The 26,229-nt window shown below is 50.5% G+C and overlaps 2 protein-coding genes across 2 annotated transcripts in view; one reads left to right on the top strand and one right to left on the bottom strand.

The window, feature by feature from the left end:
* Positions 1–557: 557 nt before the first annotated feature.
* On the top strand, positions 558–3,828 carry LRRC10B (leucine rich repeat containing 10B). Its single transcript, XM_067541466.1, has one exon. The coding sequence runs from the start codon at positions 1,150–1,152 to the stop codon at positions 2,038–2,040; it is 891 nt and encodes a 296-aa protein (XP_067397567.1). The 5' UTR covers positions 558–1,149; the 3' UTR covers positions 2,041–3,828.
* Positions 3,829–22,906: 19,078 nt separating this feature from the next.
* SYT7 (synaptotagmin 7) overlaps positions 22,907–26,229 on the bottom strand; it is a 151,189-nt gene continuing 147,866 nt past the window's right edge. Inside the window, exon 13 of the mRNA XM_067541465.1 lies at positions 22,907–24,527. Coding sequence (XP_067397566.1) covers positions 24,423–24,527 — 105 coding nt within the window. The 3' untranslated portion in view covers positions 22,907–24,422. The remainder of the gene's footprint in view (positions 24,528–26,229) is intronic.

The following is a 26,229-nucleotide window of genomic DNA, read 5'->3' as shown; positions in this document are numbered from 1 at the left end:
TCATCCGTACTCCTGGGTACACAAATAACAAGAGTAGCCAGGGATATAGTCTTTTCCCTCTGACTCTGTTGCGCAGGGGTGTGTGTCTCTGAGGGAGCTGTAGGAACTAGGCAGGTGTGTGCATGGCATGGAGTAGAGGCAGGTTCTGTGTATGCAGAAAGGCCTCTGGTGGGTGTAGCAGGGGGGAGCCTCTCAGTGTAGCTGGGCTGGCGTTGTGCGGTGGCTGTAGGAAGGGCGGGTGATGACGGCAGCTGGGGAAGGGGAGGAGAGGGGAGTCTCTCAGAGGAGCCGGGCTGGGGCTGTGCAGTGGCTGTAGCCGGGCTGGGGCTGTGCGGCGGGTGGCTGTAGTGGGGAAGGGGCGCGGGTGACCCTGTGGCGGGGGCCGCAGCCCTGCCGTGCGAGTCCGCGCCACCTGTAGCCTCGGCCTTGCCGGGGACCCGGAGTTTGGCGGGAAGGGGAGCGAAGCCCGCGCCAGGGGCCGGCGGCCGGGCCTGCAGCAGCCGCGGCAGTGGGCGTGTCCTAGGGGCGGGGCCTGAGGACAGGCCGCCCCCGCCGGCCCGAGCGGCTCCGCCATAGGCGGGCTGTCCCGCGTGGGGGTTTCCATGGCGACGAGTCGCTAGGCGCCGGGTGTGTGGGAGCCGAGCTCAGACCGAGCCGGGAGCCCCGGAGCGCGGGGCCGGGAGGCAGCGGGGCCGCACAGCGCCGGGGCCGGCAGCACGCGGGCGGGGAGGGGGGAGGAGGCCGATCCCGGGTAGGGGCAGGGTGTTAGCGCCGGGAGGGCGATCCAGGGGGCACCAGCCCGGCCCTGGCAGTGGGAACCCGGCGGGCTTTGGTCCTGGTCCCGGGAGGCTGATCCGGGGGCCCCGGTCCCAGCCCTGGAAGCGGGGAGCCAAGGGGAGCACGTGTCCTAGCCCCAGGAGGGCGATCCAGAGAGCCCAATCCCAGCCCTGGCAGGAGGAGTGCAAGGGGGCACCGGTCCCAGCTCCGGGAGGCTGGTCAGTCCCAGCCCTAACAAGGAGGACCCCGAGGGGGCTCTGGTCTCAGTCCCAGGAGGCCAATCCGGGGGGCACCAGGATAGCTGGTTGTCATGTCCCCTGTGGGCTACCCCGCTGGAGGCGGTGGCTCTCGTTGTCCCAGCAGCCCTTGGCTATGAGAATGGGCAGCGCAGGGTCCTCAGGCAGGGAGGAGCGGCTGCCATCGGGTGCGGAGGAGCAACTGAGTGGGGGGGATCAGACGCTGGAGCTGACCGGGCGGCACCTGAAGCGGCTGCCAGGCCCCGTGTGTGCCCTGGGCAGCCTGCAGAAGCTCTACATCAGTGGCACGGGGTTGCGGGAGCTGCCCGAGGAGATCGAGGGACTGCGGGAGCTGCGCATCCTGGCACTGGACTTCAACAAGCTGGAGGAGGTGCCCGAAGCACTATGCCGCCTGCCCCGTCTCACCCGCCTCTATCTGGGCAGCAACCGCCTCTTTGGCCTCCCTGCAGAATTTGCCCAGCTCCAGACTCTGCGCTGCTTGTGGATCGAAAACAATTACCTGTACCATTTCCCTCGGGCCTTGCTTCAGATGCCTGCACTGCAGTCCTTGCAGATGGGTGACAACCGACTCCGGGCACTGCCAGGCAGCCTGCCGCGTATGACTGGCCTCCGAGGGCTCTGGCTTTATGGGAATCGCTTTGAGGAGTTCCCACAGCCCCTGCTCCGCATGTCCCAGCTCCATATCCTTGACCTTGACCGCAACAAGATTGTCGACTTCCCAGACCTGGTCCATCTGAAAGGGTTACGGCTCTTCTCTTACGACCATAATCCAGTTAAAGCACCACCCAGTGTGGCTGACACTGTCACCCTTGTGGGTGATGGGGCCCAGGAGCTGATGGAGGCCAGGGAGGAACGTCTCCAGACTCTCCGGGAGCAGGAGGAGCAGGATGAACAGGAGGAGAATGGGTCAGAAGCCATGCAGGGCACTCTGAGGAACGACTCCTCCCTGCTAGAGGATACCGAGGGCAGTTTTTCTGCCCTGGAATGCTCCCCAGAAGAGACATGAGCATGGGCACTACAACAACACGGTTGCTGCTCAGAAAATCTGGTGGATGTTGGTGGGCTGGCAGATCCGCTTCTGCGCTGCAAGGGGTGAGAGTTTGCATGGACCATCTCTGGCCATGGGGGGCCGCAGTCTCCCAACTAGGGCCATGGGCACCTACCCATCCAAGGAGTCGCTATCTTCTTGCAAGAGACAGGAAAACCATGAATCAAAGGGGTCACCGTCTCCTTGCTGGGACCACAGACAGCAAAGGGGATCATCATTTATCTGCGGGAGTTCTGAGCAATCACTGCACCCCTCGGCATCCTTCATAGCCCCAGGACATGGGGTTTGCCAGGGGAAACCACAATGCTGCTGTGTTGGATAATCCCATTGGACTAGCTCTGTGGGATGATGGTCCCTGTTTAAGATGGGGTATTGATAAGAGTTGGCCTTCTCAGAACAGCCAGCCTGTGGTGGAAGCCTGGAATTGAAAGGACTTTAATGTGACAATCTGTGGCTGTTTGGTTAGGTATCTGAGTGATCCTTGCTCCTAGCCATCAGGCCCATTGCCACGGGACTCAGATGCAAGATAGGAAAAAGCCATGCTGTTTGATTTGGTGAGGTTTTTTTTATCTCTTTGGACTCCATGCCCTGGAGGGCTACAGGGTTCGAGTATGAACATAAAAGCTTCTCTCATCCGAGAGATTCCCATTCTGCTACTGGAATTAGACTCAGAGAGAAACGTCCCCCAGGCTGCTCCTTCCAGCTGTCAGCTTTGAAAAGAAGCTGATAGGAAAGTCTTGTTTGTGCGCAGAGCTCCCTCTCTGTCCTGGAAAGGGTTTTTGCCTCCGCACTTTGTATGGTGGGAAAAGGAGCTCCGTGCGCTGCTTTGCAGGCTGCCTGGACTTTCCATTCCCTTAAATGGGCACAGAAGCAAAAGCTGGTATGAACTGGGCCACCAGGACTGTGTGCGTCTGGGGCAGTGGGGTGACAGCAGCAGGACTCTCTCCGACTCTCCCTTTCCTCATGGGGGTGGCAGGCTCGGTCTCCCACTCCCCCACGGGCTAGATTTGTACCAAATCTAAGCAATAAAAAGCAGAAAACTGAGAAAATCCAGTGTGAGAGAAAGAGGCTCCCAGGCTGATTCTCAGGGAGGCTGCTCCGGGAGGAGGAAACCAGTGCTGCCAGGGTGGTTTATTTTGAAAGAGTTTTGTAAACAGAATGATACGTCCTGGTGAAAGGGAACTGGGTTCTCAGGCATCTGTGTTATTTTTAACATTTTGGGGAATCTTGTTTCTTCTCTCTGCCCGTCTCTGAACTGTACTGTCTTCTCTACACTCTTCCTCCATCCCTCCCCCTACCACTACCATCTTTGACTCCCTCTGCTACTCCTCCCTCACTCTGAACGAGCTCGATTGTCCTTCCCTCTTTTCCATACCTCTCTCTGAGCTACGTTCACCCTCCCCTCCATAGCTCTCTCTCTCCTCCTCTCTTCAGCTCCTCCATACCTCTCTGTTGGCTGTGTTCACTCTCTGATCTGTGTTCACTCTCAGCCCAGCTTCAATCTCAGTAACTTTATTGGCATGGCAAAGTATACAGGCGTTGCCAAAGTTAATACACTTCATCAAATCTCTTTGCCTTGGATGGGGTTTTAGAGGAGTAAGGGGGTTTTATACCATATGCTCACTTTTTATTATGATCTATTGCGGGTCTGCTGGCCGGTGGCCATGTATCATTAAGACATTTCCACTGTCTCTTTCTTTTCACTCAGAGTTATGTCATTTTTCTTCTTTGCTTTGCTGCAATGAGTCTAGCTATTTCTGATCACTTGAAGAAGTCTACTTCTCTTCCTTTGGATCTCATGCAGCAGAATAAAAAGTGCCTGTCAGTTTCAGTCTCTCCTGTCACAGCGGGTTACAAAATCGCCCATCCTTGGGTTTCTAGTGGAATGTGTCCTGGTTTCTGTTTTTGCTTTGGGATCACTGGTTCAATACTTGGTGAGAGCGTAGCTCTGTTTTATGCATCGCCTTGTAGATAGGGGGTCTGCTGGTGCGGAGGGATCTAGAGCAATCTAGCTGCTTGGGTTGTTGATGTTCTCTTCCCAGTAGTCAGTATACTTGTCTTTTTACGGCTTCATGCAGTGTCTGAAAGAAGGTGGGACGATGCTGCCTGTGTAAGAGTGGGGGGTGATTTTAGCTGTGGTTGTATCCCATTCAATGCAGCCTGTGTCCAATTGCTGAACTCCAGACTCACCACCCATAAAGATCTAGCAGCTTTATCCATGGGCTGAAGGTCACCAGAGAATTTTAAAGGTCTGTAGCACTTTCCGTAGCCAGCTTGAACCTTCCTGCTGCATGACTGTAAAGCCAAGGTGTGGATTGTTCAGGTGGGTTCTGCAGGTGTCTGCATAGTAACAATTTAATTTGCTTTAGGGCTTTAAGCCCGTGATTTTTAGTCTTTTCTAGGCTGAGCTGGCAGGGTCTGTGAGCTACAGTAGCAGGCGTCTCTGTAGCAGGTTTAAGTGCCTTGGGTGGGGGTCAATCTGTCCAATACTGATAACAGGAATAGTATGACTCCGTGTCTCTCAGAATGGCTCAGTCCCTCACTCTGTGTGAATAGGGGAGGCCCAGCTGCATGGTCTTGGTCCCTGAGCTGGCCCATCTGCACCTGAGAACCACATCCTTACTCTCTTTTTGTTCCTTCTGAGCTGGGGGTTCTCTCTCTCTCTCTGAGCTGTGCTCCGTCTCTGTTTCAGCTGTGTTCTCTCTCTCGGCCATGTTCTCTCTCTCTCACTCTCACTTCCTTTAAAAAGCCCTTATGGCACCTGAGGATGTGTTAGCCCAGCTGCGTACCCATGCGATGGGCCACGCAGTCATGGACAGAGTGGCTGGAAGTTCAAGCCAGGGTCAGATACAAGGGAGGCAAGAGAGTCTGACTGAAGCTGCAATTGGAAAAACAGATTCTAATTGTGCTATGAAAATGAAGGCTAGTGGAGGGGGAGAGAATGACTCCTGACAGTTACAGCCCTTGGTGCTTCCCTAGGCCTTTGGATTTCAAAGTACTGTACTGCTCTGAGCACCAGAGCTCTCCTGTCCCTTCTCCCCACCTCCCCTGTGAGTTAGAGGTGTATTGTTATCCCCATAGGCACTCCGCAGTGATCTCCTCTCTGAGCCCACTGCTGCTGCCTGCCCTGGCTAGCTCTGTGCACAGGGACATGCCTGCCTGATGTGTAGCACACACATGGGTTTATTAATCTGGGTACACCGAGGCTACACTGCTGCCTGTGCGGGGCTTTTTATTGTTGATTGTCCAGACTCCAGGGAAATTGGTGATGGGGATTCCTGTATCTTGTAGAGGTGTTCTGTCGACTGGGATCAGAAAGGTTGCTTGAAAGGAGTAGTTAATTCATTTCTCTCCTCCTCCTGTTTGGAGTCATTTCTCTGCTCTCCTTCTCTTGTTCAGCTTCAAGTGGTTTTATTAGGCTTCTTAAAAGAACAGTTTCAAATTATTTCCTTTGCCAGTTTCTTATAGTAACATCCAGAGTCAGCAAGAGGCTGCCAGGTCAGGGGAGAGGATTGAGAAGTGGCGAGGGGGACATTGGACTGGCCTGTGAGTTGCTGAGTCAGCCCAGGAATTGGTGTATGTTTAGCAAGAATGCAGCTATCCGCAGGAACATTGCTTGTGCTGAAGGCTGGCCCTGATCATCTTCATCCTCAGTCTCACTGAGCATGAAGTCTAAATCCTCCTGCCCGTTTGCAAAGGTGCAGTGAATTTCTACTGTCAGGATGAGGGAAGGTTTCTTAATCTTCCAAAGACTGGATCAGAGCAGTGAGTCCATCTCATCTGATATTTCACCTCCTTGAGGCATCAGAATAGATCAGTGATTAACTGGGCCAATATCCCAGCTCTTTGTTATAGTGTAATAGACCCATGGTCTGTCTAGTCTAGTAGCCTGCTTCTGGCAGCAGCCCATATGCTCCCTACTATATGATACATGTAATTGTGCAATACCATAGCAAAGGGATAGGGGTGATCATGTTGCCTGATCCCAGGTCACTGATCAGCTTTCACTGAAGTATAAGAGCCTGTGGATCTCACTTAGCTCTTTTTCCCCATAACATCCTGCAGCAGTGAGTTTCACAAATCACTTGCTGGAACAACATATTTCTGGGGAACAGTCCAAAGACTTCAGACCAAAGGTTTACATTTTGGATTTTAAAAATAGTCAGAGTTGCAAGACATTTTAAACAGGAGGTGGTCAAAATTTTTTCAGATGGGACATTTTTCTGTCAGAATACCGTTTTGTCAAAACCAAAACTTTCTGTGGGAGCATACTGGATTTGATAAAATGTCGTTTAGAAATAAAAGTTGCAGTGAAGTGTTTCAATGAGATTGAAGTGGAACATTTTGACTTTACTGAAATGGAACATTTTGATTTTACATTTTGAAATGACTTTTCATTTAGAAATTTATTTTATATTATATCGCAAAATATAAACTTAAAAAAAAGCCCAAATCTAAGCAAAATGTTTTGTTTGACCTGAAACTAAATTTTTTCGTAAATTTCATTTCACAGGACATTTCAATTTTTGTTTTCATTTTGGTGTGGAGCAAAATCAAATTTGGAAATGTTGGAATTTCCTGCAGAATAAAAAGTCTGAGTTTCAGCTAGGTCTAATTGTAACCAATAAAACTGCAGCATGCAAATGAACTAGAGTCAAGTGCACTGTGGGATAGGGAAGGTTTCTGAGCTGTGAAATTCCATAATTGCATCAAGCTCTGGGAGGCCATTGTCTAGGGTTTCATCCAGGGGTGGCTTTGTTGTCTAAGTATCAGGCATGACACAGCTATGCTGCCCGGTATCACAAGTTCACATTGCAGCTGCGTTGACTTAGCCTTTTTTCTGAGAGAGATAAACTGAGCACCAGGCATTAATCTGAGTTGTCCTGTCTGCGTTGCATGGAAATTACGGCTTGCAGGCATTTTATAAGATTAGGATTTTGCCCCTGCTCTCCTGTGCTGTGTGTTCTGCCTGGATCCCACCTTTCACCACAGAAATGGGCTCTGTTCAGTGGTGCTGTCTGAATGGTATATAGTGTCTGAAGTGCTTTGGGATGAAAGACACGATAGTAATACAAGATACTGTCATTCACACCTCTGTGTACGAATGGGACAAACTGCATGTGTAGAGAGTAGCATGTATGCACACCGCTGCTTTCTGTTGAATAAAACTGGAAATGCTCTGCTGTGTGGCATAGGCACTCTACTGCTGCTAGCTAAGGGAGCTTCTTCTTTAGCTTAAGGAGTAGGCACCTGTGCTTTTTGAAGCAGGAGATCTGAGTTCTATTCCCATTATCACTTTGAAGATCTGATTGGCCCCAGTGTGCAACATAATGATAAATACAAAGCTCCTAGATGGCCACATTTTTGTTGCAATCCCATGGAAAGGCATTTGGATGCTGAAATAACAGGTTCCTCTCCTTCTTGCCCTGCCCTTTTATTGGGGCTACTACTTCTGCTTGACTTCCCCATGCTGCCCCCATGAGTCTGACTCCCTCCATCCGGGCTGCCTACACTGTGCCTCCTTCTCTTGTGGCATTAGTCTGCCTATTTTTTACTTCCTTGGAGGGTATGAGCTGGAGGGAATGGAGAGAGAGTCCACAAAAGAATGGGACCCGATCTGGGTGGCCGATTCTAGGCACAATTCCATCTGCACAGGGTTTGGCTTCCAGGAGAGCATTTGCAAGGCTGCTCGTGAGCTGATCTGACTCTGCAGTAATTCAAGTGAGATTTTACAGCCCTACCACTACATGCAAATAGCTTTGGCATGTGTGCATCTTTGGGTCACAGAATATAGCATAGGGTTTGTATATATGTAAGTGGCATATTCTCTGATATCCAGCGAGCAGTGTTTTGTGTCTTGTTTCAGTCACAGTTGTCAGGAGCATGCTTCTCTTTCCATCTGCTCCTGCTGACTGCAAACATAAGGCACCCTAGCAGAAAGGAAGACTCTCTTTAGAAGGGCATGATTCGGAAAGGCTTGAGGGTAAACAAAACTAGCGGCTTCACTGCAAAAGGGAATAGCACATTTTGTTACCTCTCCTTTCAGAGAATCCTTCTCATATGTACAATGTCTGTTGTAACAATCATCTGGAAGAGAAATATGAATCAGTCACATTGCCTGTGGCAAGTGGTTTCATATGACTATTGAGCTCTTTACACTGAAACAATCCAAGCATACACAAGACCCGATCCTCAGAAGGTATAAATTGGCCTAGTTTCCATTGAAATCAATGGAACTAGACCGATTTACACCAGCTGAGGTTCTGGCTTGCAACATGTACTTGAGATGTATTGATGTAATGATCCACCTGCACCCAGTGGTCACAGGAGGCATCATACAAAGCCCTAACTTTCTTGGGTTTCAATCATTGGCCATATTTGGTACTATGGCTTCCCAGTAGCTGATATTGGTGTGGTTGGCACAGTACGTGTTGCCATAGCGATTCACAAATTGTGTTTGCAGTAGGAGATGCAAGGTTTGGAAACACTGGCCCAGGGCCTTTTATCAGCTTCTGGTATGTTCATGTAGAGTAGGGATCTTAGCAGCAGGTACGGAGGGCTGACCTTTCAGCCATTTCAATAAGGACTGGTGATCTGAAGCGTGAGTCTGCTCTGAAAAGTGACTCTGTAAAACTGGCCGGGGGTTACTCAGCAAATCTACTCCCTGTGTGTTTTCAGAGTCTCAGCACATTTTGGGGCACTTGAAAATAATTCATATCTGATTGCTTTATTGAGAAAAATACATGTTCGCTGGTTTTCACACCTCTTAGGCCTGCGGTGCTAGCACAGCTCCCAGAGAGTGAGCTGGATTCTGTTCTTTTTGCACACCAGCAGCAGAATTGTGTACGCAGGGTCTGTCTGCATGGCAATCAGGGGTGGAACTAGACATACCAAACTAGCTTTAACTGAGCTAGATGAAAGCTAGTTTGAGTAACAATAGCAGGGAAGCTGTGGGAGAATGGAGAGCAACTGCTCGAGTAGGTACCCAGGCTGCTGCGCAGGTGTGGAGCTGCCTGTGCTGCCGTAGCCTTACTGCTCTTGTTACACGAGGTAGCTTTGATCTAGCTAGATCAAAGCTCACTCAGGTCTGTCTCCACATGCTATAATCACACCTCCTGATTGCAGTGTAGACATGCCCTCAGTTCCAGTCATTTACACATATGCAACCCCACTGAAGGTGAAGGACACTGAGGACTTAATCTGAAGATAGGGGGCTGCAGAGAGGTCAACAAGGGTCTAAGTTGGCCTGCAGAACCTCTATATCTGGTGATGATGTATAAGAAGGAAAGAATTCATTTTCAGAGGCCAGGCTGAGTTTTCAGGGTGGGGCTTCTTTTTACTGGTATACTGAGCACATTTGCTCTGGAATCACGGAGAGGTGACAGGTGCCATTTCTATAGGAGAGTAGAATCCCACTTCAGAGTCAGTAAGTGAATTCTGACAGAGGTTGCAGAAGAGGCCTTTGCCATCCGCCTTGGCTTTGACCGGTATACATTCTGTCCTTTGGACTGGTTCCTCTGGTTGCTTTGTGGATAACACAGATTAACTGTGCTACGTTTACAATCTCATGCACTGGCAAAGTTTGCAGGTTCCTCTGAGGAATAATGAAGGTCATTATCTAAAATAATCTTTTCGGAGATTCCATGTCTAGCCAGTATGGCCCTCAGTTTGTTGTCCTTTGAGTGATGGTCAGGATTTCCAGTTCCAAGAGGCCAGTGTAATAATGCACAACATTCACGGAGAGTCTTGTTCCACACAAGCAAACAAACAACTGTCAATGATCTGCCATGATCTTGTTGGCATTCCAGGAAATATCATTGGCTCATTTGTATTTTTCATATATCTTAAGGCACATTGGACAAGCTGGTCAACTTGCTGACATGTACCCAACCAAAGGAATAGGTCACAGTTTCTTTGCTTGACTTTCTGCATGCCCATCAGCCAGAGGTTATGGTCTGTTACAGGCGTGGCCGGGTGAGGTTCTGTGGCCTGCAATGTGCACGTGGTCGGATTACATAATCATGATGATCCCTTCTGGCCTTAAAGTGTATGAGTCTATGAACCCAGTTGGAGAGCTTCTCAGAGCACATGGAACACCTATTCCAGCCAAACAACCCATCCCAGTGCAGTGCCAGCCTGGGGCTTGTGATGCCGGCATGAGACAAAACCAGAACCGCCTGAGCTCCAAAGCACCGAGGTATGGCCAGCTCATGCTGTCCCCTCCTGCAGCACGTGGTCTGCACCTCTGTGTTCCATGGCCAATTCTTTTCAGACTGCCTTCGGTGAAGGGACCGCCGGGGGACTTGCCAGCTCTGGCAGTGTTTGTCCTGGGTTTTGGTGTCAGCATTGTGCTACTTTAGCCCTGTGTCTTTTACTGCTCTCTTGAGTAGTCTCCTTCCTTTCTTTTTCTTTTGAAACTGGGTGGTCACCGAGGCCATGACCATTGGTGTTGGTGCTATCAGAGCCTTGATCCCTGGGCTACCGCGCCTTCCAGAGTGCCTAGGCAAAGACTGACTGGCTGCCTGCATCGCTGGTGCCTTCAGGGCTTTGGGCCTATCTCCACCCTGCTACAGAGCATCCTCCTGTGGGTGCAGCAATGAGACACTTCTCTGAACTGATTACAGCTACCTGGCCCTGAGGCTAGTCCTGCAGTACAATGCCCTGTGAATGCGCTTGCACTCTGTGCCTTTGAGTTCCCTCTCCTCTGGCGTTTACCCCTGACACCAGTATGCATCTGACTGGCCGTTGTATCCGACCATGACGCCACGGCTTCTTGTGAGTTCGCTGGTGGCTGTGTGCTCTTAATGCCCCGGTGTGAGGTTTTCTAAGAGAGAAGACTGTCGCCTGGGGACAGTCTCATTCTCTTGGCTGCTGAAGTCAAAGACCAGGGCACAGAAGGTTGTGACGACTGGGAACTTCATTAGCTGTAGCTGGTAGCCATTGTTGATGTCTTTTGGTCTTGGCCAGGCCTTACAAATTCCACAATACGCTGGTGTAATGCCTTCCAGCTGTTGGACCAAGAGGTCTCCTGCGTCTGGTCCCCCAAAGAAGACTTAGTATGCTGGCGATAGGCATTTCCCCTCATGGCTCCCTTCCAGGGCTATATGGGGTGTAGAAGAGATGTAGTATCTCTGAAAGTCAAGACAGTTGCATTCTTGGCATGGTTCTTTTTCACTGGTCCTCACTTCACACCCAACTCTCACCTGTGGCTCCAAGTAGCCACTAGAATGCAACAATGGTCACATCCCAGGACACCGTTTCTACCGCTTCCAGGGAGAGGCTGGCTTTGACATCAATACAATAGGTTCTGCTGTTCCCAAGAGAACTATAGCTAACTGGCTCTTTGGATTTGCTGCCATGACCTGTCAAGACTCCTTCCGTTCACAGAAGAGCAGTCTGAGCAATCATTGTCAAATCTATCTCTATTCAGATTTGCAACACAGCCACATGGTTTCCTCTGCATACATTAACCGAGCAGCACTGCTTAGGCTTGGCTTCTTGGCAACAATCCAGGTTTGGCTTTTTGGTGTTTAAACCACTTTCCAAGATCGGGTGGACCATCAAGCTCCTGCCACCTGAAGTTTTATTTAATCAGGATGTCTCTTGAAATTGTCCACCTGTTGCATTTTCAGGAGATATCTTATTCTTCCATGTTAAAAATCTATTACCTTTCAAGGCACATATATCCCTTGTTTTACTCTATTATTACTTCCCATTGCAGTATTTAGTACAGTTTGCTTTAGTATTCAAGAAGAGAATCAAATGAGATGGTATCTTTGGAGAACAGGAAATCACTTGACTGTAATTTTTGTTCTCTCAGTGGATTACTGCTCCTTCCCACAGATTTGAGGGTCTGGAGTTTCTACCTATTGGCTTTACTAATTGGCTGTTGAGATTGTTTTTGCCTCTTACTTTGAAAGGAACTGGCCAGGGAACTGGGAAAGGCACCTAGTCACTGAGTGAAGGGGAAATGGGTGCATGGCATGAGACATCCCTTATGGGTACATAACTGTTCAGAATATCACAGCTAGCAGAGTTCCCTCCTGGTCTTATGCTGGACACAAGATCAGTAATCCACTAAGAGCTATGGGCCATATGCCCAGCTGGTGCAAATCAGCATAGTTCCATTGATTTTAGTGAAGCTATGCCACCTTACACCAGCTGAGGATTTGCCCCCACATCTTCAGACAGCAAAAATTGCAAAGAAAAGTTTGTATTTTTTCTTGCTTTTAAAGATTACGCCATTCAAAAATGAGAATTCATCTGTATGTTTCCATTATTTGGCAATGAAGCATGGACATTCCTTTTTTAATATCCAGCAGTCTAGTGCTAATTCCAATGTTTTATTTTGTTGTTCCCCTTTAGTTGCCTGTGTCACTTTCTGATCACTTCTCGGCACTTTAGAATTTCCCATGTGGTCCTGCATGTTCATTCTTTCACTGGTGTTTTCAGTGATGGATTTTTATTTTTTTAACAGCTTATCAACAGGCCTTTCTCTCCATGGATGATACACAGCGTGGCTGTCGAATCTGCCATTGGAGAATCCTGCAGTGAATGGTTATTTCAGGATTGATCGAAAAAATTCATGGCTGGATTTAACTCTAACGGAGGGATCAATACATATAGTGATGAAAGCGCTTGTAGCGAAATACGATTGCCTGTAGTTCCTTTGCTATTTGTGCATAATGTTCCCCTGTTGGGGTGAATGAATTTGTTGCATAATAGAAGGGGGCTATTCTAGAAGAGCAGAATAAGTTAATTTTTAATGCATCAGCTGTTCTTTTGGATCAAAGTAGATAACCACTGGACCTAGTTCTTTTCTGATATCTTTGAGCATGAGTTTCTTCTGTTTTCAGAGACCTTTTTACCCTGGAAAGTAAAACTCATTCCCAGCTGCAGTGTAGATGTAACCTATGTTGCTTAGCTTACATGAATGGAATACCTCATGCCAGCAGCCGTCATGGTGGTGTGCTGATTTCAGATAAGTTTGAGACAAAAGTGGGAGGGTTAGATTAAACAGACCAAATATATTATCTCTAGCTCTGAACAACAGTCCTGTGGTGGTTCCTTGTTCTTGATCGTAACGAAGTTGGTTTGATCCCACTGCGGTAGGGCCACATCTAGAATGCAGATTGCCCTTTTCACTGGCCTAAGATGTGCCCCTTTGGCATGTGATTTCTGGAACCTCCCCCAAATATTCGGATGACGTCAACAGTGACTGCAGCTCTGTTGAGTCTTTCATGTGTCTCATCCGTCTGGTACTGGAATTTCTCTTATGCTGAAATGATGCCAAAAGGTGGACAAAGGAATTTGTGCTGGTCAAAATCAGTCAAAAATAGTCATGATGACTTCAGACAGTTGAATTGCTTAATGCCCTGGCTTCACGTCCCGCGCTCTGAAGTAACGAGCACCAGTTAGAGTAGGTGTAATGTGCCAGATGCTCAGCAGACCCATGCTGATCTACACCAGCTGAGGATCTGTCCTCCTGTCTTCAAAATTTGGCATAATTTGGACATTGTGTTGCTCACCTACGATGCTGAGTGTCCAGACAGGCTGAGTTTGCCTGTTTGGGGCTTTTCTGTAAGTGGTAAATTACAGTGTGTGAATGACTGTTCGTAACTCCTTTTATTCGAGTGACAATCTCTGCTTTTACTGTGTGGTCTAATTCCCGCCGGAGGCGATTGCAGTTTGTAAGTGGTATTTTTCTTGGTGTGCCAAGGAGTGGCTGCTGGATCAAGATGAAAGGAATATTTACCTGAAAGAATATTCAGTTCTTGAAAACATCAGCATGCTCTGTAAGAACAGCCGAGTTTGTAATCTAAACTGGATCTACAAAGAACCCCAATGCAATGCAATGCATTCAAGGGACTGGAAAGCAGCAATATCTAGTCAGCTGGGAATCTCTCCAGCATGGGGTAACACACCTCCTGCTCCACCATTCAGCCCCAGTGTAAGGGCTGTTCGGAGTTGGGAGGGGCAATGGCCAGGACATGCTGCAGTTCAGCTATGCTCAGCTGTGGTAGGTTAGAGCAGCCCGCCCCAGGGCTAAGGGTGGTACAGATGAACTCTGAAAATCAGGGAGCCAGTAACCAACTCCCCAATACCTCCACGTGCTGAGCAGCTGCCAGAGAATCTGTGCTCAGCTCCAGACAAACTTCCAGGCCCATAATGGGATGTATCTGAGTGTTTACAGCAGGCTTATGTGTGGCATTTTCCAATCTGCTTTGTAGCTCTCCTGTACCATTGCGCTTTAATGGCCTTGCAAAGCAGTTTCAGGAAATTGGGCCGACGCCCTTTTCTGCTTCTTCATGGTGGATAAATAAAATATCAGGAACGCCAACTCTGGTCTTGTTGGGGATTTAGAGGATGTGTACTTATGCTGAAAGCCTCGTTCGTGTATCTTAATTCAAGGGAGAAGGTGCTCAGTCTTTAACAAAGTCGTCCTCTCTGTAGTGTTAATGAGTTAATAAAAATCAAACCAATCCTAAAGAATTTGAAACAGTCTAACTCAAAACCCCTCCTTCACCTTTTCCCTTGGGGCCTGACCCAAGGCCCCTTTGAGGTCAGTGGAACAATATCAATGGTCTTTGGTTAAGGCACTTGCTCAGCTTTCACTCTCTGGGCTCCTGTGATGTCCACCATTTGACTAGATTTATAATCCCTGGGGAGTTTTCCAGGCTTAAGTCCTGAATTTCTAGTGTAAAAACAAGCAGAAAAAGCCCTTTCGGAGCTTCTGTATCCATCGGAAAGGCTTAATAGCAGACACAAGCTCCCCAGTGATTTGTCCTGGGCCTGTCACTTACACAGTCTGGCAGTCGGTTGTTGGTACAGGGACGCTGGGGTTTGAAATTTGCAGGGCAGGAGTGTCAGTCTAATGCATATCTGTGCTTAATGAGAGATCAGTAGGTGTCTGGCTTGAACAGGACTTATTTGTTTCTCAGGCATTGTTAGTGCCGACTATCAATCAAAGCTCATTGCAGTCAGAAAAGCTGTTCCCTGTCACCTGTGGTTTAATGCCTTGCCTGGATCTGTGTGGGTCAGAGCTGCAGGCCTGTGCAAAGCAACTGCTTTTATTACACTTTGCATAATTCTGGCATTAGCAGGTTTCCTTCCTGACAATTTCTGTGCCCATGGGCGTGGGGGGTGGGGAGGAGGGGGAAGGCGGGTGGTGAAGACTCCGTGGCTTGCTTGAGTCCCTTCTGCAGCGGGGCCTGGCTTGTGTTTTTGCACAGCTCTTCCTTGCCTGAATGTGCTTGCGTTCAATCACCTTCCATTCCAGCTGCCGTTGTTTTTAGCTGGGCTTTTGTTACTTCCGCAGATCTGGAGAAAGCCTTGGCTTTCTGTAGCAGCGCCATTTCATCACTGTCTATGCAGCCTCAGTCCTTAACCCCTTTAATTCACTTCCATGCCACTCAGAGGCCTCTGCGACGCCTTGTTCATCTGCACGGAATCTACCAAAAATAGGTTTGCTTTGGGCCTCACATATTTTTCCTATTAACCACAATAAACCCTTCTTACCGTGACATCCTCGCCATGTCTTTTTCACCAGCCCTACAGTCCCAGCACTTTTCTCCTTCACAGTCTGGTCTGTGGGACCCAGAAAACATCTGCTCCGCAAGGTGTCTGAATCTTTGTCCCACTTCTGGGCAGCTCCCAGCTTTCCAGCCCATTGTAGGTCAAATCCCTTGTGGTGTTGATTGCCATTGAACTGGTTAGTGTTGACGCAAGGGCCTGTTTGAAGTGTACTAAGAAAGGGCACAGTTGTTAGCGGCGTCCTGTCATTTCCATCTGTTCCTTGCAAACAGAAGGTTGTCGAGCGGGAGCCTAAATGTGAACACAGTCGATAATTGCTGTGCGGCCGAGAGGAGGCCTTTCTGTCACACAGTTGGGGGCAGGAAGTGGGCTTCGCAGTGCCTTGTGGGACAGACAGTGATGTTTCTCCTTATAGCAGGTAAACCCTTTGCTGACCGGGTCAGGGCGTGAGCTTTGCAGAGCATTATGGATAGGTGCCCCAAATTATTAAAGTGAAAAGCTGGGGCAGGGGAGCGGAGGTGGGGGCACACTTGTCTTTACCCATCCTGGTCAGTCCCATGTCTTCTTTTCATCTAACGCAGGGCTTGTTACAGTGAAGGGCCAGGTGGGGGGGAAAACCTGTGTTTCTCCTTTGGCGTCTCCTGCCAGTGCTCCCCCAGTCCCCCACTACCCCTTTCCCCAGTTGTAAGCCCGCTCGGAGTCCAGTTCATCTCCTTTGTGCCTTTGCCCTTCTCCTGCTGGGATTTCTTGGAGCCTCTTGCTCCACACTCGGCTCCTCAGTTTCTTTTCCTTGCCAAGCCAGTGCCGCTGGATATAGCACCAGCAGCACTCTGGGTCCTTTGCAGACACGTACGATCCACCCCCAGCACGCACGCACGCACGCACACACACACACACCCCGCCCCCCCCGTCCTTTAGGGTGAGCAGATAGCAAGTGTGAAAAATCAGGACAGGGAGTGGGGGGGTAATAGGCATCTGTATAAGACAAAGCCCCGAATATCGGGACTGTCCCTATAAAATTGGGACATCTGGGCACACTACAGTCCTTACACCCCCAATCACCTCTCCCGTGCTCCAAAAACCTCCTGCTCCTCTCCCCAGGGTTTCTGACACATCTTCCAGTGCTGTTCCTCTGGCTCCAGAGCCCTGACTACTTCTCTCCATGGCTTGGACTCCTGACGAAGACCTGTTCTGCCAGGGTTGAGGTGCTAGAGGCCCCTTGGCAAGCGGGTGTGCAGGCAGCAGGCAGGGAGCGGAGGTCATGCTCCCAGCTGCAGGGTGACCGGCAGAGGCGGCTGGGGGCCAGGGGAAGCACTGGTGTTCAGGAGGCCAGGCAGAACAGTGGGAGTAAAGGGGAGCCAGCCAGACCACCACTAGGGGCTGGGTCTCTTGGGGCTCCAGTGAGGAGGGAACAATCCAAACTCGTTATAAACATGGGGCAGGCCAGGGTTCCCCGGCCTTTTGAGATTGTCACCATCTACCATAGGCTGTAGCCCTGTAACAGGCCAGTTTCCTTAGCCCACACCCGTTGGGGGGGTAGGAAGTGCGTTATGCACAGCATTCTGGGTCTCCTTACATCCCAGCCTGCCCTGCCCCTCAGGGGCATCCAGATTGTGTCTTAGCAGGCTGTTTGGGAAGCTAAAACCACAGAGAAGATGAGAATGCCCCAAGAGGATGGAGGCAGGGAGAGGATCCATTGAGCCATAGATGGAATCCTCAACTCCCTGAGAACACACCTTACATTCCCTTCTCCCACTTCATGTCCCCTTGTGCGGCTGTGTGTGAATCATGCCCCCGCTGAGCCGGTGCCCCTCTTCCCTCCCACATCCCTGGCGGCCGTACTGCAAGGGAGCCAGAGACAATGCCGAAATCTGAGTTATTTGCTATCCTTTATTATTCAGAAGAGAGGCCACCTCCACAAAACAAGGGGCCGAGTCTCCAAAAATATGGTTCTTCAAAGAAAACGCTCCTACCTCGTAAACATCTGAGATGATGAAATTACGCTGGCTTAGTAGTTAGTAGTAGGGTTATTTTCCCTCCCTTTATATATATATATATAATTTTTTTGGTGTGTTTTCTCTGTTTGTTTCTATTATAAAATTACGGCAGCGCCATGAGCTTAACATCTCTTCAAACCACACACGATAGAAATGAGGCGGCAGCGGCGTCGAGCCAGACTGCTGCTGTTGCTGCTAGTAAAGAAGTCTACAGTTTAGTCATTATTTTTTTTCCTGTATTTTACATACCAGTTAGATGGTTATCAGCACATGAAGAAGAGCTACCTGAACAAGATACAGCAACGAGCTCTAGAGTTAAAAAGGAACACGCAACTCCCGGAAATCCAACCATACAAAGGAAACCACTTCTGGGGAAGGGAAGGGGGGATGGTTATCCCCAGCTGATAATGCAGAGGGAACACGGGTGTAGAGGCTGTTTGGTCAGTAATGAAAATAGGACTTTGCATGTCTATAGCACCTTTCATTGAAGGATCTCAAAGTGCTTTATCCAGAGGCCGGATCTGTCTCCTCTTACGCGTATTAAGTAGTACCTTGCTCCACGAAAAATGCCACTGAAGTTAATGGGGCTTCTTGCGGCAGTGAGGGCAACTCCATGGGAGTATGGGGTCCGAAGCTGGTTCTGGTTGATTAGGCCTCACAGCCTTCCCCCCTCCGAGGCAGGGAGGTATTATTAGCCCCATTTTACAAGTGAGGAAACTGAGGCACAGCGATGTTCAGTGACTCGCTCACAGTCACACAGTGAGTCAGTGGCAAAGTCAGGAATAGAACCCAGGAGTCCTGGCTTCATGTCCCCACTGCTCTAACCATTAGACATGCTGCCTCCCAATCAGTTGAATGGCGAATATTGCCCCTCCACACCACCACCTCGCTTGTTATCAGCTAGTCAGTGCCACCATAGCTGTTGGCTGGCAACATGAAACTCATCTTCCCCTCCTCTGCCAGCTATAATAATCTCTTTCTTTTATTAAAAAAAAAGAGAATATGAAAAAAATACAAATATTCTTAAAATTATTATTATTATTTCTGTCAAGATTGTCCAGCACTTTAAAGAGGGACTTTCATTGCAAGCAAAACTTTAGTTTGATGCATAAGCATGTTCCCTTTGTGGCTTTACGGCTCCATATTTCATTAGCTGCTTACATTTGTCACACCTGGTTGACAAGACAGGAATGGGCACCTTGACTTCTGGGATGTTAGCTACCCCCTTTGCTAGCACAGATCTCCCAGTACTTCATGAATTCAGCCTGACCTGGAAGTAGTACTATCCCTGTTGTACCGAAGAAGGAACAGAATCCGGTTTAGGTGCAGCAGTTTGCCTGAAGTCACACAGGGAGTTTGGTGGAGCCGGGAAGAGAACTTAGGAGTCCTGACTCCTAGTCCTGGCTGTACGGGGTGAGTTGACCGGTAGGATGGTCAAACCTGAATCATTTTCATTGAGAATTTTGCGAGCCTGTGGGGATGGAAAGCTGCCAGGGGAGCAGGAATTCAGAGGGCAGCTCTGCTTCGCAGACACAAAGGACCACGGGGCTGGCCTCATCCTTAACTCCTCCACAGATGACGAGTTTACTCTCTTTCCCAAGGGAAATGGGCTGGGGCTGCACAGGTCGCCCCTCTGCTTCTTCCACTGTCCAGCGATGCCAAAGTTGAGACATTGCAATTGTAACCATGGCTACAGCCTGTGATGTCACAGCGGCAGTGGTCTGACAGGGGTGGATGGAATAGTAAAACACTGCTGGCCCCTTGAGTCCTGAATGTTTTTGTGACAAAACGAGCCCAATTCTGTTCCTTCTGCTGCCTGAGGGTTGGCTTACTTGTAATTTGGTAGCATTTGGTCAATGGCCAGCGATCCATGATAATAGTCACAATTTTAGCACAGGTTGGTGCAGAAGTTCATACCAGAAAGGCTGTTAATTTTTTTTCTCCTGTTGCGAATGGTTCTGTCATCCAATCAGTGGAGCAGCAACAACATCTTGTGATTTAGGTGACCAGTTACACACACTGAATAACAGCGAGGAGTTGCTTCAGGTTGTGAACCGTCGCTATCACCCGGGCTATGGCGAATTCTTCCGAATAATAAATATTGTATATCAGAAGGAATGGGGCTCTGGGTCACAATCATTCATACCGTAGTTGGACTAGCTCTAGCTCTGACTTTGCTGCAAGCTCAGGAAGAGGCAGAGAAAGGGCTGTAGGCGAGAAACTTCTCCCTTCAGCACAGCTCTGATCAAATACTGAAATGGAAAGCTGTGTATTTTCAAGTTGCTTTGGTGTGAAAGTCCCCCTTTGCAAAAAGAATCATTCTGGAATGTTTCCTTGCATCTGATTGGCTGAGAGCTGCATGGGTGGGGCACAAAAATAAAAAGACGCTGTCGCCCCTCCCACATCAATACGATTTTGGTTTTTATTTCTTTAGTAAATCGGTAACTATTTCACCTAATGAGTGCAGATCACTAAATGGCATCTCACCGTCTCTTTCTCTCTCTGCATTTTTAAGTGGTCTTTCCTTCCCCAAGGTCCCTCCCTCCACAGAGCAATAAATAAATCTATCACAACTTCCTCTGGGCTTTGAAGAAATGGCTCAGCTGAGATGTGATGCCACAAAATGGGAGGACAAGAACAAACCGAAAGTCCACCCAACCCTTCACGATTTACATTTATAAAAATGTGCCTATCACAAATGTCACTAGGCACCTGCACATCATGTAGAAAAAACACCATAACACAGCAACTAAGTCAACAAAATAAAAGACATTTAAACCCTAAAAAGTAGTCTAATTATTGTACAGAGCCTATCAGTCACCTCCCACAGTGAAGGCCTGAGAGAGTAAGTGGTCCTTGCATCACGCCTGCCAGGTTAATAGACTTGGGCTCTGGTGGATGGATGGATGGAAGCAGAAGTGAATACTAGAGTTGAGATCCTTCCCAGAGAATGCCATGATGTGGTTTAAGATCATAAATGACCTAAAACTGAGTGACGTCAGTTATCAGCACCCAAAGATGGCACCCATGAATGACCTAAGACTGAGAGTGACATCAGTTATCAAGGTGGCACCCAAGACCTAAACCATGCTGGGGTTTATAGCTTAGTATCAACACCTTGAATCACAGCTGGATGCTCATGGGAATCTACTGTAGACTCTGGAAGAATAGGTGTAACATTTTCACTGTGTCTGACACAGCTAATTACCAGGTTTCTGACCAGGGCTACAACCCAGATGATCTCCAAGGGACTGCCCATGTAGAGTGTACTGCAGTAATCCAGTCTGGAGCCCATAAAAGCCTGAATAACTGTCAAGGTCCAAGTGAGATGGTCACAATTATCTTACTACAGGCAGACGAATCAAAGCTGCGAGTAAGGCCTGCAATTGCAGGGGAGGCTGGAAGTCTGAAAGCACCTCCACACTGGACCCTCCCTGATAAAGAATGGGCACAACCTTTCAGTAACCCCTTGCCATACACTCTAGCTGATACCCAACCTACCAGCATCATCTTGCCAGTAAATGGAGACAGAGAGTGACCTGCCACTGACATGATGACACTGCTGGGGCCTGTAATGTCGCCGTTGCCCTCTCCTCTCCTCCTTCACCCCCCTCGGGTGGCCTCACACACAAATTGAACAGGATCTAATGGAACTTTGCAGTGCCACGCAGAAAAATGCTCTTGGGTCAGTAAAGCAATTGCCCTACATCCCCTGCCCCGAGTAGACTGAGGCAAGAGCTAGCTCATCTAGCTATGCCCTGCAGCAGAGTAAACCAACCCTCCCATCCAAAGGCTCCTGGCAGAGCTACAAGTAAGATGGTGGATACCTGACCTTTGTCCCTCACCAGGAGCTCAGCAGGCAACAAAGCTAGTGCATCCTCCATGCCACAAACTGAAAGGAACCAGGGGACTCTGGGGACTCTAGAAGACACCCACGTTGTCCTCCCACCATCGCTTCCGTCAGCTCATCCAAAAAAGGGTAGACGAGAGAGACCAGCGAGACTGAGAGTGTCAAAAGAGGACATCGTGAGCACAGAGCTAACGCTGGCCGTAATGAGATGCAGCTGGCCTTGGAGGTCGGCCTGAATGAGCTCACCCAGCAATGGACTTAGTGTTCCCCATGCCCCCCCCCCACCCTCATCTCCCTCCAGCCCTGCGGGTTCTAAAATAGCACAAGGAAAACAATGGCTGCTGACGTCAACCAGGGCTGAGGGGGGCCCAAGCCTCCGATGGTGCCACAACCCGAGGGTCACAGAGGATCATGTGTGGTAAGCGGCTCCACTGTACCAGCCCAGGGAGAGATCAGTGCTGGCTGGGCTGGACCCGCCACCTGCCTTTAGTCTCTGTCAGGGCCTGAGCGCACTTTCTGCCAGCGAGTGATGTAGGAAGCCCCCATGCACAGATGGGGGCCGGGGCGGGGTGTGAACTCTGCAGGTGCCTCGTCTCTGAGGGGCTCCCCCCTTGCCAGGCTGGCTGGGCAGCATAACTCCCAGGGCGCTCAGACGGCACCAGAGCCCCAGCACCGCTCAGCCTATGGGCCTCCAGTGCCACCTGGTGGGTGCTTTGCAGCTTGCATGCCTTATGTCCCCCAGCTCTGGCTCCACCCCCTGCACCAATTAAAAGGGCCGCAGGAATACAATGCAGGGTCCGTGGCTTTGCCCGAGTGTCCCTGGCTGGTCGGTGGCACCAAGTGCCCCGGCTCAACGCCAGCCCTGGCTTTCAGACCACAGAAGCCATTTCCAGCTAGCTCTTTAGCATGGTCCCCGGCTGGCTGAGCGAGGCAGGTGCTTAATACCTCTGCCTCAGCCCTGGCAGTATGTAGTATAGCAAGCCCTTCTCAGGGGCAGGTGCAGGGCCTGGGTGGCTCAGCGCCCTGGGGCTGAGTGACAGGCTGGGCAGCAGGCAGAGCCGGCGGGGTCTCCTAGCTACACTAGTGCCAGCCTCACCCAGCAGGAGGCGCTGCAGGTGGTGCGGCAGCAGCAGTGGTGCACTCACAGCCAGGCCAGTCTCACCCCCTGCTTGTGGGGAGCAGTTGGGAGGCAGCCTTGGGGCGTGGGGGGGGGTAGCGTTCCCAGGCCCGTTCTACCTAGCAGGCTCAGAAGGGCTTCTGGGCGTCACGAGCTATTTCGTGCCCATTCGTGGGAGATGCGCAGCCCTTTGCCCCAGGGTCGTGCTGCCAGGCAATGGGCGGCAATGCCCAGAATGGCAGGGCAGGGGGTGGGGCTGAGCAAACCCCAAGCGCCCAGTGAGCCACTGTGGCGGAAGCGGCCCAGGGAGGCACCCGGAACGGGCTCAAATGGGCCATCTCCAAATGGACGCCCGCTACACTCCGCCACCTCAGCCCCCCCAGGCAGCTTCCAGCCACTAGGAGACCCCATCATGGGACAGTGTCACTACCAGCTCGAGGGGAAGGGGGGCCACCACTAGACCCACTACTAGGGAGAGACAGATTGCAAGGGGGAGACCGTCACAGGCAGCACCTCTGAGTCCTAGGTCAGGTGGAGGGTTCAGCAGCAGGGCGGGGCGTGAATTGGAAAGGGATGGGCAGGTGGGGCTGTGGAGGGGCAGCCACGTTGTGGCAGGGCTGCGTGAAGGTGGATTTGGGAGCTGGGTGGGTTATGGATGCTGAGTGGGTTGTGTGGGGTTGTGTGTATCTGAGGTACTCGGGGTTGTGTATGGTGAGGGTGTGGGGGTGCTTGAGGAGAGAGGGGTCAGGTTGGGGTGTGGAGGGGTGGGCTCCAACCAGAGGGAGGTGACTACAGTTAAATTCTCATTAGCCCTAAAAACAAGCCCAGTTTGGCTACCGATCCATGTGTTATGGCTTCCAATCCCATGTGCCACAGAGTGGCCATGAGGGGAGACCCTGCCTGGTGGGCAGCTCCCTCCATCTCCCTCCCTATCAAGCACTGATTGGCAGCAGAGACTGGCTCCGTCCCCACTTCCCATGTGGCATCAGTTCCGTTAAACCCCGTTCGCCAGCCAATCAAAAAAAAAACCCCACCTCCCGCACTGGAACAACCGCCGTCCTATGGGATCCGGGGTCGCTTCCCAGGTGGGGCAGAGAGAGAGAGCGAGCGAGTGAGACTGAGCAGCCCACACGCAAACATGTGACACTTACAACACGCTTATACACACACACGGCAAACGCACAGGAGGCTGTTAGAGTGGCACAGCTTCCCCCACCCCTGGCTGGGACGGGATTCTCGCCACTATTACTTATATTATTCTTATTACTCTTACAAGTTTTATTGAATTAAAAATAAACGACCTCAAGGAGACGGAGGGTGCGTCCCCCTCGCCGGCCCCCCTCCTAGGCCTGCGCCCCCCCTAGGAGGTGCTGGCTTCCTCGGGGGAGCGCTCCCAACGGGCCTTGGGCTGGAAGAACTCTTAGGAAGTCTTGTGTGGCAGAGGTGTCTCCTCCTCTCACCACCTCACGGAGCCAGTCGCGCCAACACCACTTCCCCGCTCCTCCCAGGGCCAAAACAAACCAGCGCCAAGGCTCCTTCCCACCTAGAGGGCTGGCATCTCTCTCTTGGCATAACGAGTCAGAAGGAGAGGCTAACGCAGGAAGTTGGGCACTAAAGGTGCTCCCGTTGGTGCCGGCCGCCCATTGGATACAGCGGGTGCCAACGCTGCTTCCCAGAGTTTGGAAACGTCGCCAACTTCAGTCCCTCAGCTCCTCATCAGCCCCGAGCTCTTCCCCTAGGGGGATTCCCGGGTGCCTCTGTTGTGCATAAAGTAGTGAGAGCATGGCCAATAAACGTTGACTTGGAGTGGTGAAACCCAGAGAGAAGTCTCAGCCGCTGCCGCTCAGGCCTTCAGCTGGTGCCACTGTGCCACGGCCTGCCGGGGGTGGGCGATCATATCCTTCCAGTGCTTCACCTCCCCGGGCCCACTCTTCCAGGACAGGTAAATCTACAAGGAGAGAACCCGAGAGGTCACTCACTCACCCTACTCTGTGCCTAGGCCACAGCTCAGCTCAGCTCTTCTGTGCCACTCCCAGCCAAAGCTGCGGCTAGGGTCGGCTTCCTCCCTGCTGCGCTGACCCCATCGGCCTCCTCCTCTGGATTCCTGCTCAGAGACTTTAAGGCCAGAAGGGGCCATAATGCTCATCTGGTCTGATCACCTGCACAACGCAGGCCATAGAACCTCACCCGCCTGCTCCTGCAATAGGCCCCCAGTCTCTGGCTGAGTTACTGAAGTCCTTCTCAAATCTTGATTAAAGCCTTCAAGTTACAGAGAATCCACCATTTACTCGAGTAACGTCCTGCTCCGGCTCCTCCTCCTCCTCATTGTTGTGGCTCTGCCTAAGCCTGTATCTCTCATCTCATTGTCTTGCTCCCTGCATGTGCCTTCCTATTCCTTTGCTGTCCTCCGTCTTTGCACCTTACGTCCTAAGGCCCCCATGCTTGGACCTGTCTCCCAATTCTTGTCCTCCCAGCAAGCCCCCTGCCCTTGCTGGAGCAGGGGCAGAAGAAGATCAGCTGGCTAGGCCGGTGGTCTGCCATTGGTGAAGGGGAGGGGAGGTGGCTCATGGAACTGCAGGGGCAGGGGAGGTGCCCTGGAGATGCTTTGGCTATCTGGAGGTGACCCACGCTCTGAAGAAGGCAGACATTCAGCGGGACACGAGGCTGTGTCATTAACATGACACCCCCTCTATGTTCCCAACCCCTGGCAACACCCTTCAGAGAAAAGCACAGACCAGCCACCCATTTCAGGCAATCAGGCACAGAGAAGAGAAGCTTTGCAATTTAGGCACCAGGCTCCTCTTTGGGGCATGCACCTCTGGCCACTAAATCTCATCCTCACGCCTTTGGGCCTTCCATCCAAACCAAGAGCACAGCCTCGTTCCATGGGCCTCTTGTGACAACATGGGCTGATACCCTGCATCCCTCCTCTGCCAAGCAAATTTGATGGAGGCGTCAGAATTAGCTACAAGGCAACGCAAGCAAGTGAAAACCCCTCCGCATGGGCTGGGTTATTTTTATCTTTCCATTTTCTATACAGCCACGTGGCAAATGTGCATGTCAACCCTCCTGCATGCTGACAGCCAAGACATGTGTTACGGACGCACTAATGGAGCCTTGTGATTGTCACTCAAAGTAACAGGATTTCATAGCTTGACTTAAGGTTGCACAATACTGGTAATTATTGAATCAGAAGTTATTATCATGTTGCCAGCAGCAGAGCTGTGGTTGAGGTTATGGAGGGCAATCTATTCTCAACTTCAGGCTGCAGTTGCCTGGAATATACTTGACAATTTTCCTTTGCAAATTTCTTTCAAGTTCTTTGCTCTGTTGCTTGTAACTTTCTCAACAAATGTCCTTTAGTGATGCAGTCTCTCTCTCTCAACCTACCTACTGCATCACACTTGATCTACCTACCTACCTTTCGACACAGACATGCCCAAGCAGGTCTATTACATCTGTGTCTAACCATGCTCCGGATATTTCAACCAAGGAGTCCTGTTGAGGCTAAAAGCTAAGCATGAGCTAGTTATCATAGTTACTGTAGGATATTTGTACACAGGGTGCCCACTCGTGCACTTCCTGAATACCAGTCTTTCTGCTGCTCCTGAGAATGGCAGGGGCATGACCCCGCAGGTATGACCCCATAC

This window comes from Emydura macquarii, unplaced genomic scaffold, assembly GCF_026122565.2.
Source record: "Emydura macquarii macquarii isolate MOO-44397 ecotype Brisbane River unplaced genomic scaffold, CSIRO-AGI_Emac_v2 contig_670, whole genome shotgun sequence".
In the NCBI taxonomy this organism is placed as follows: domain Eukaryota; kingdom Metazoa; phylum Chordata; order Testudines; family Chelidae; genus Emydura; species Emydura macquarii.
This window is presented reverse-complemented; position numbering and strand designations above follow the sequence as displayed.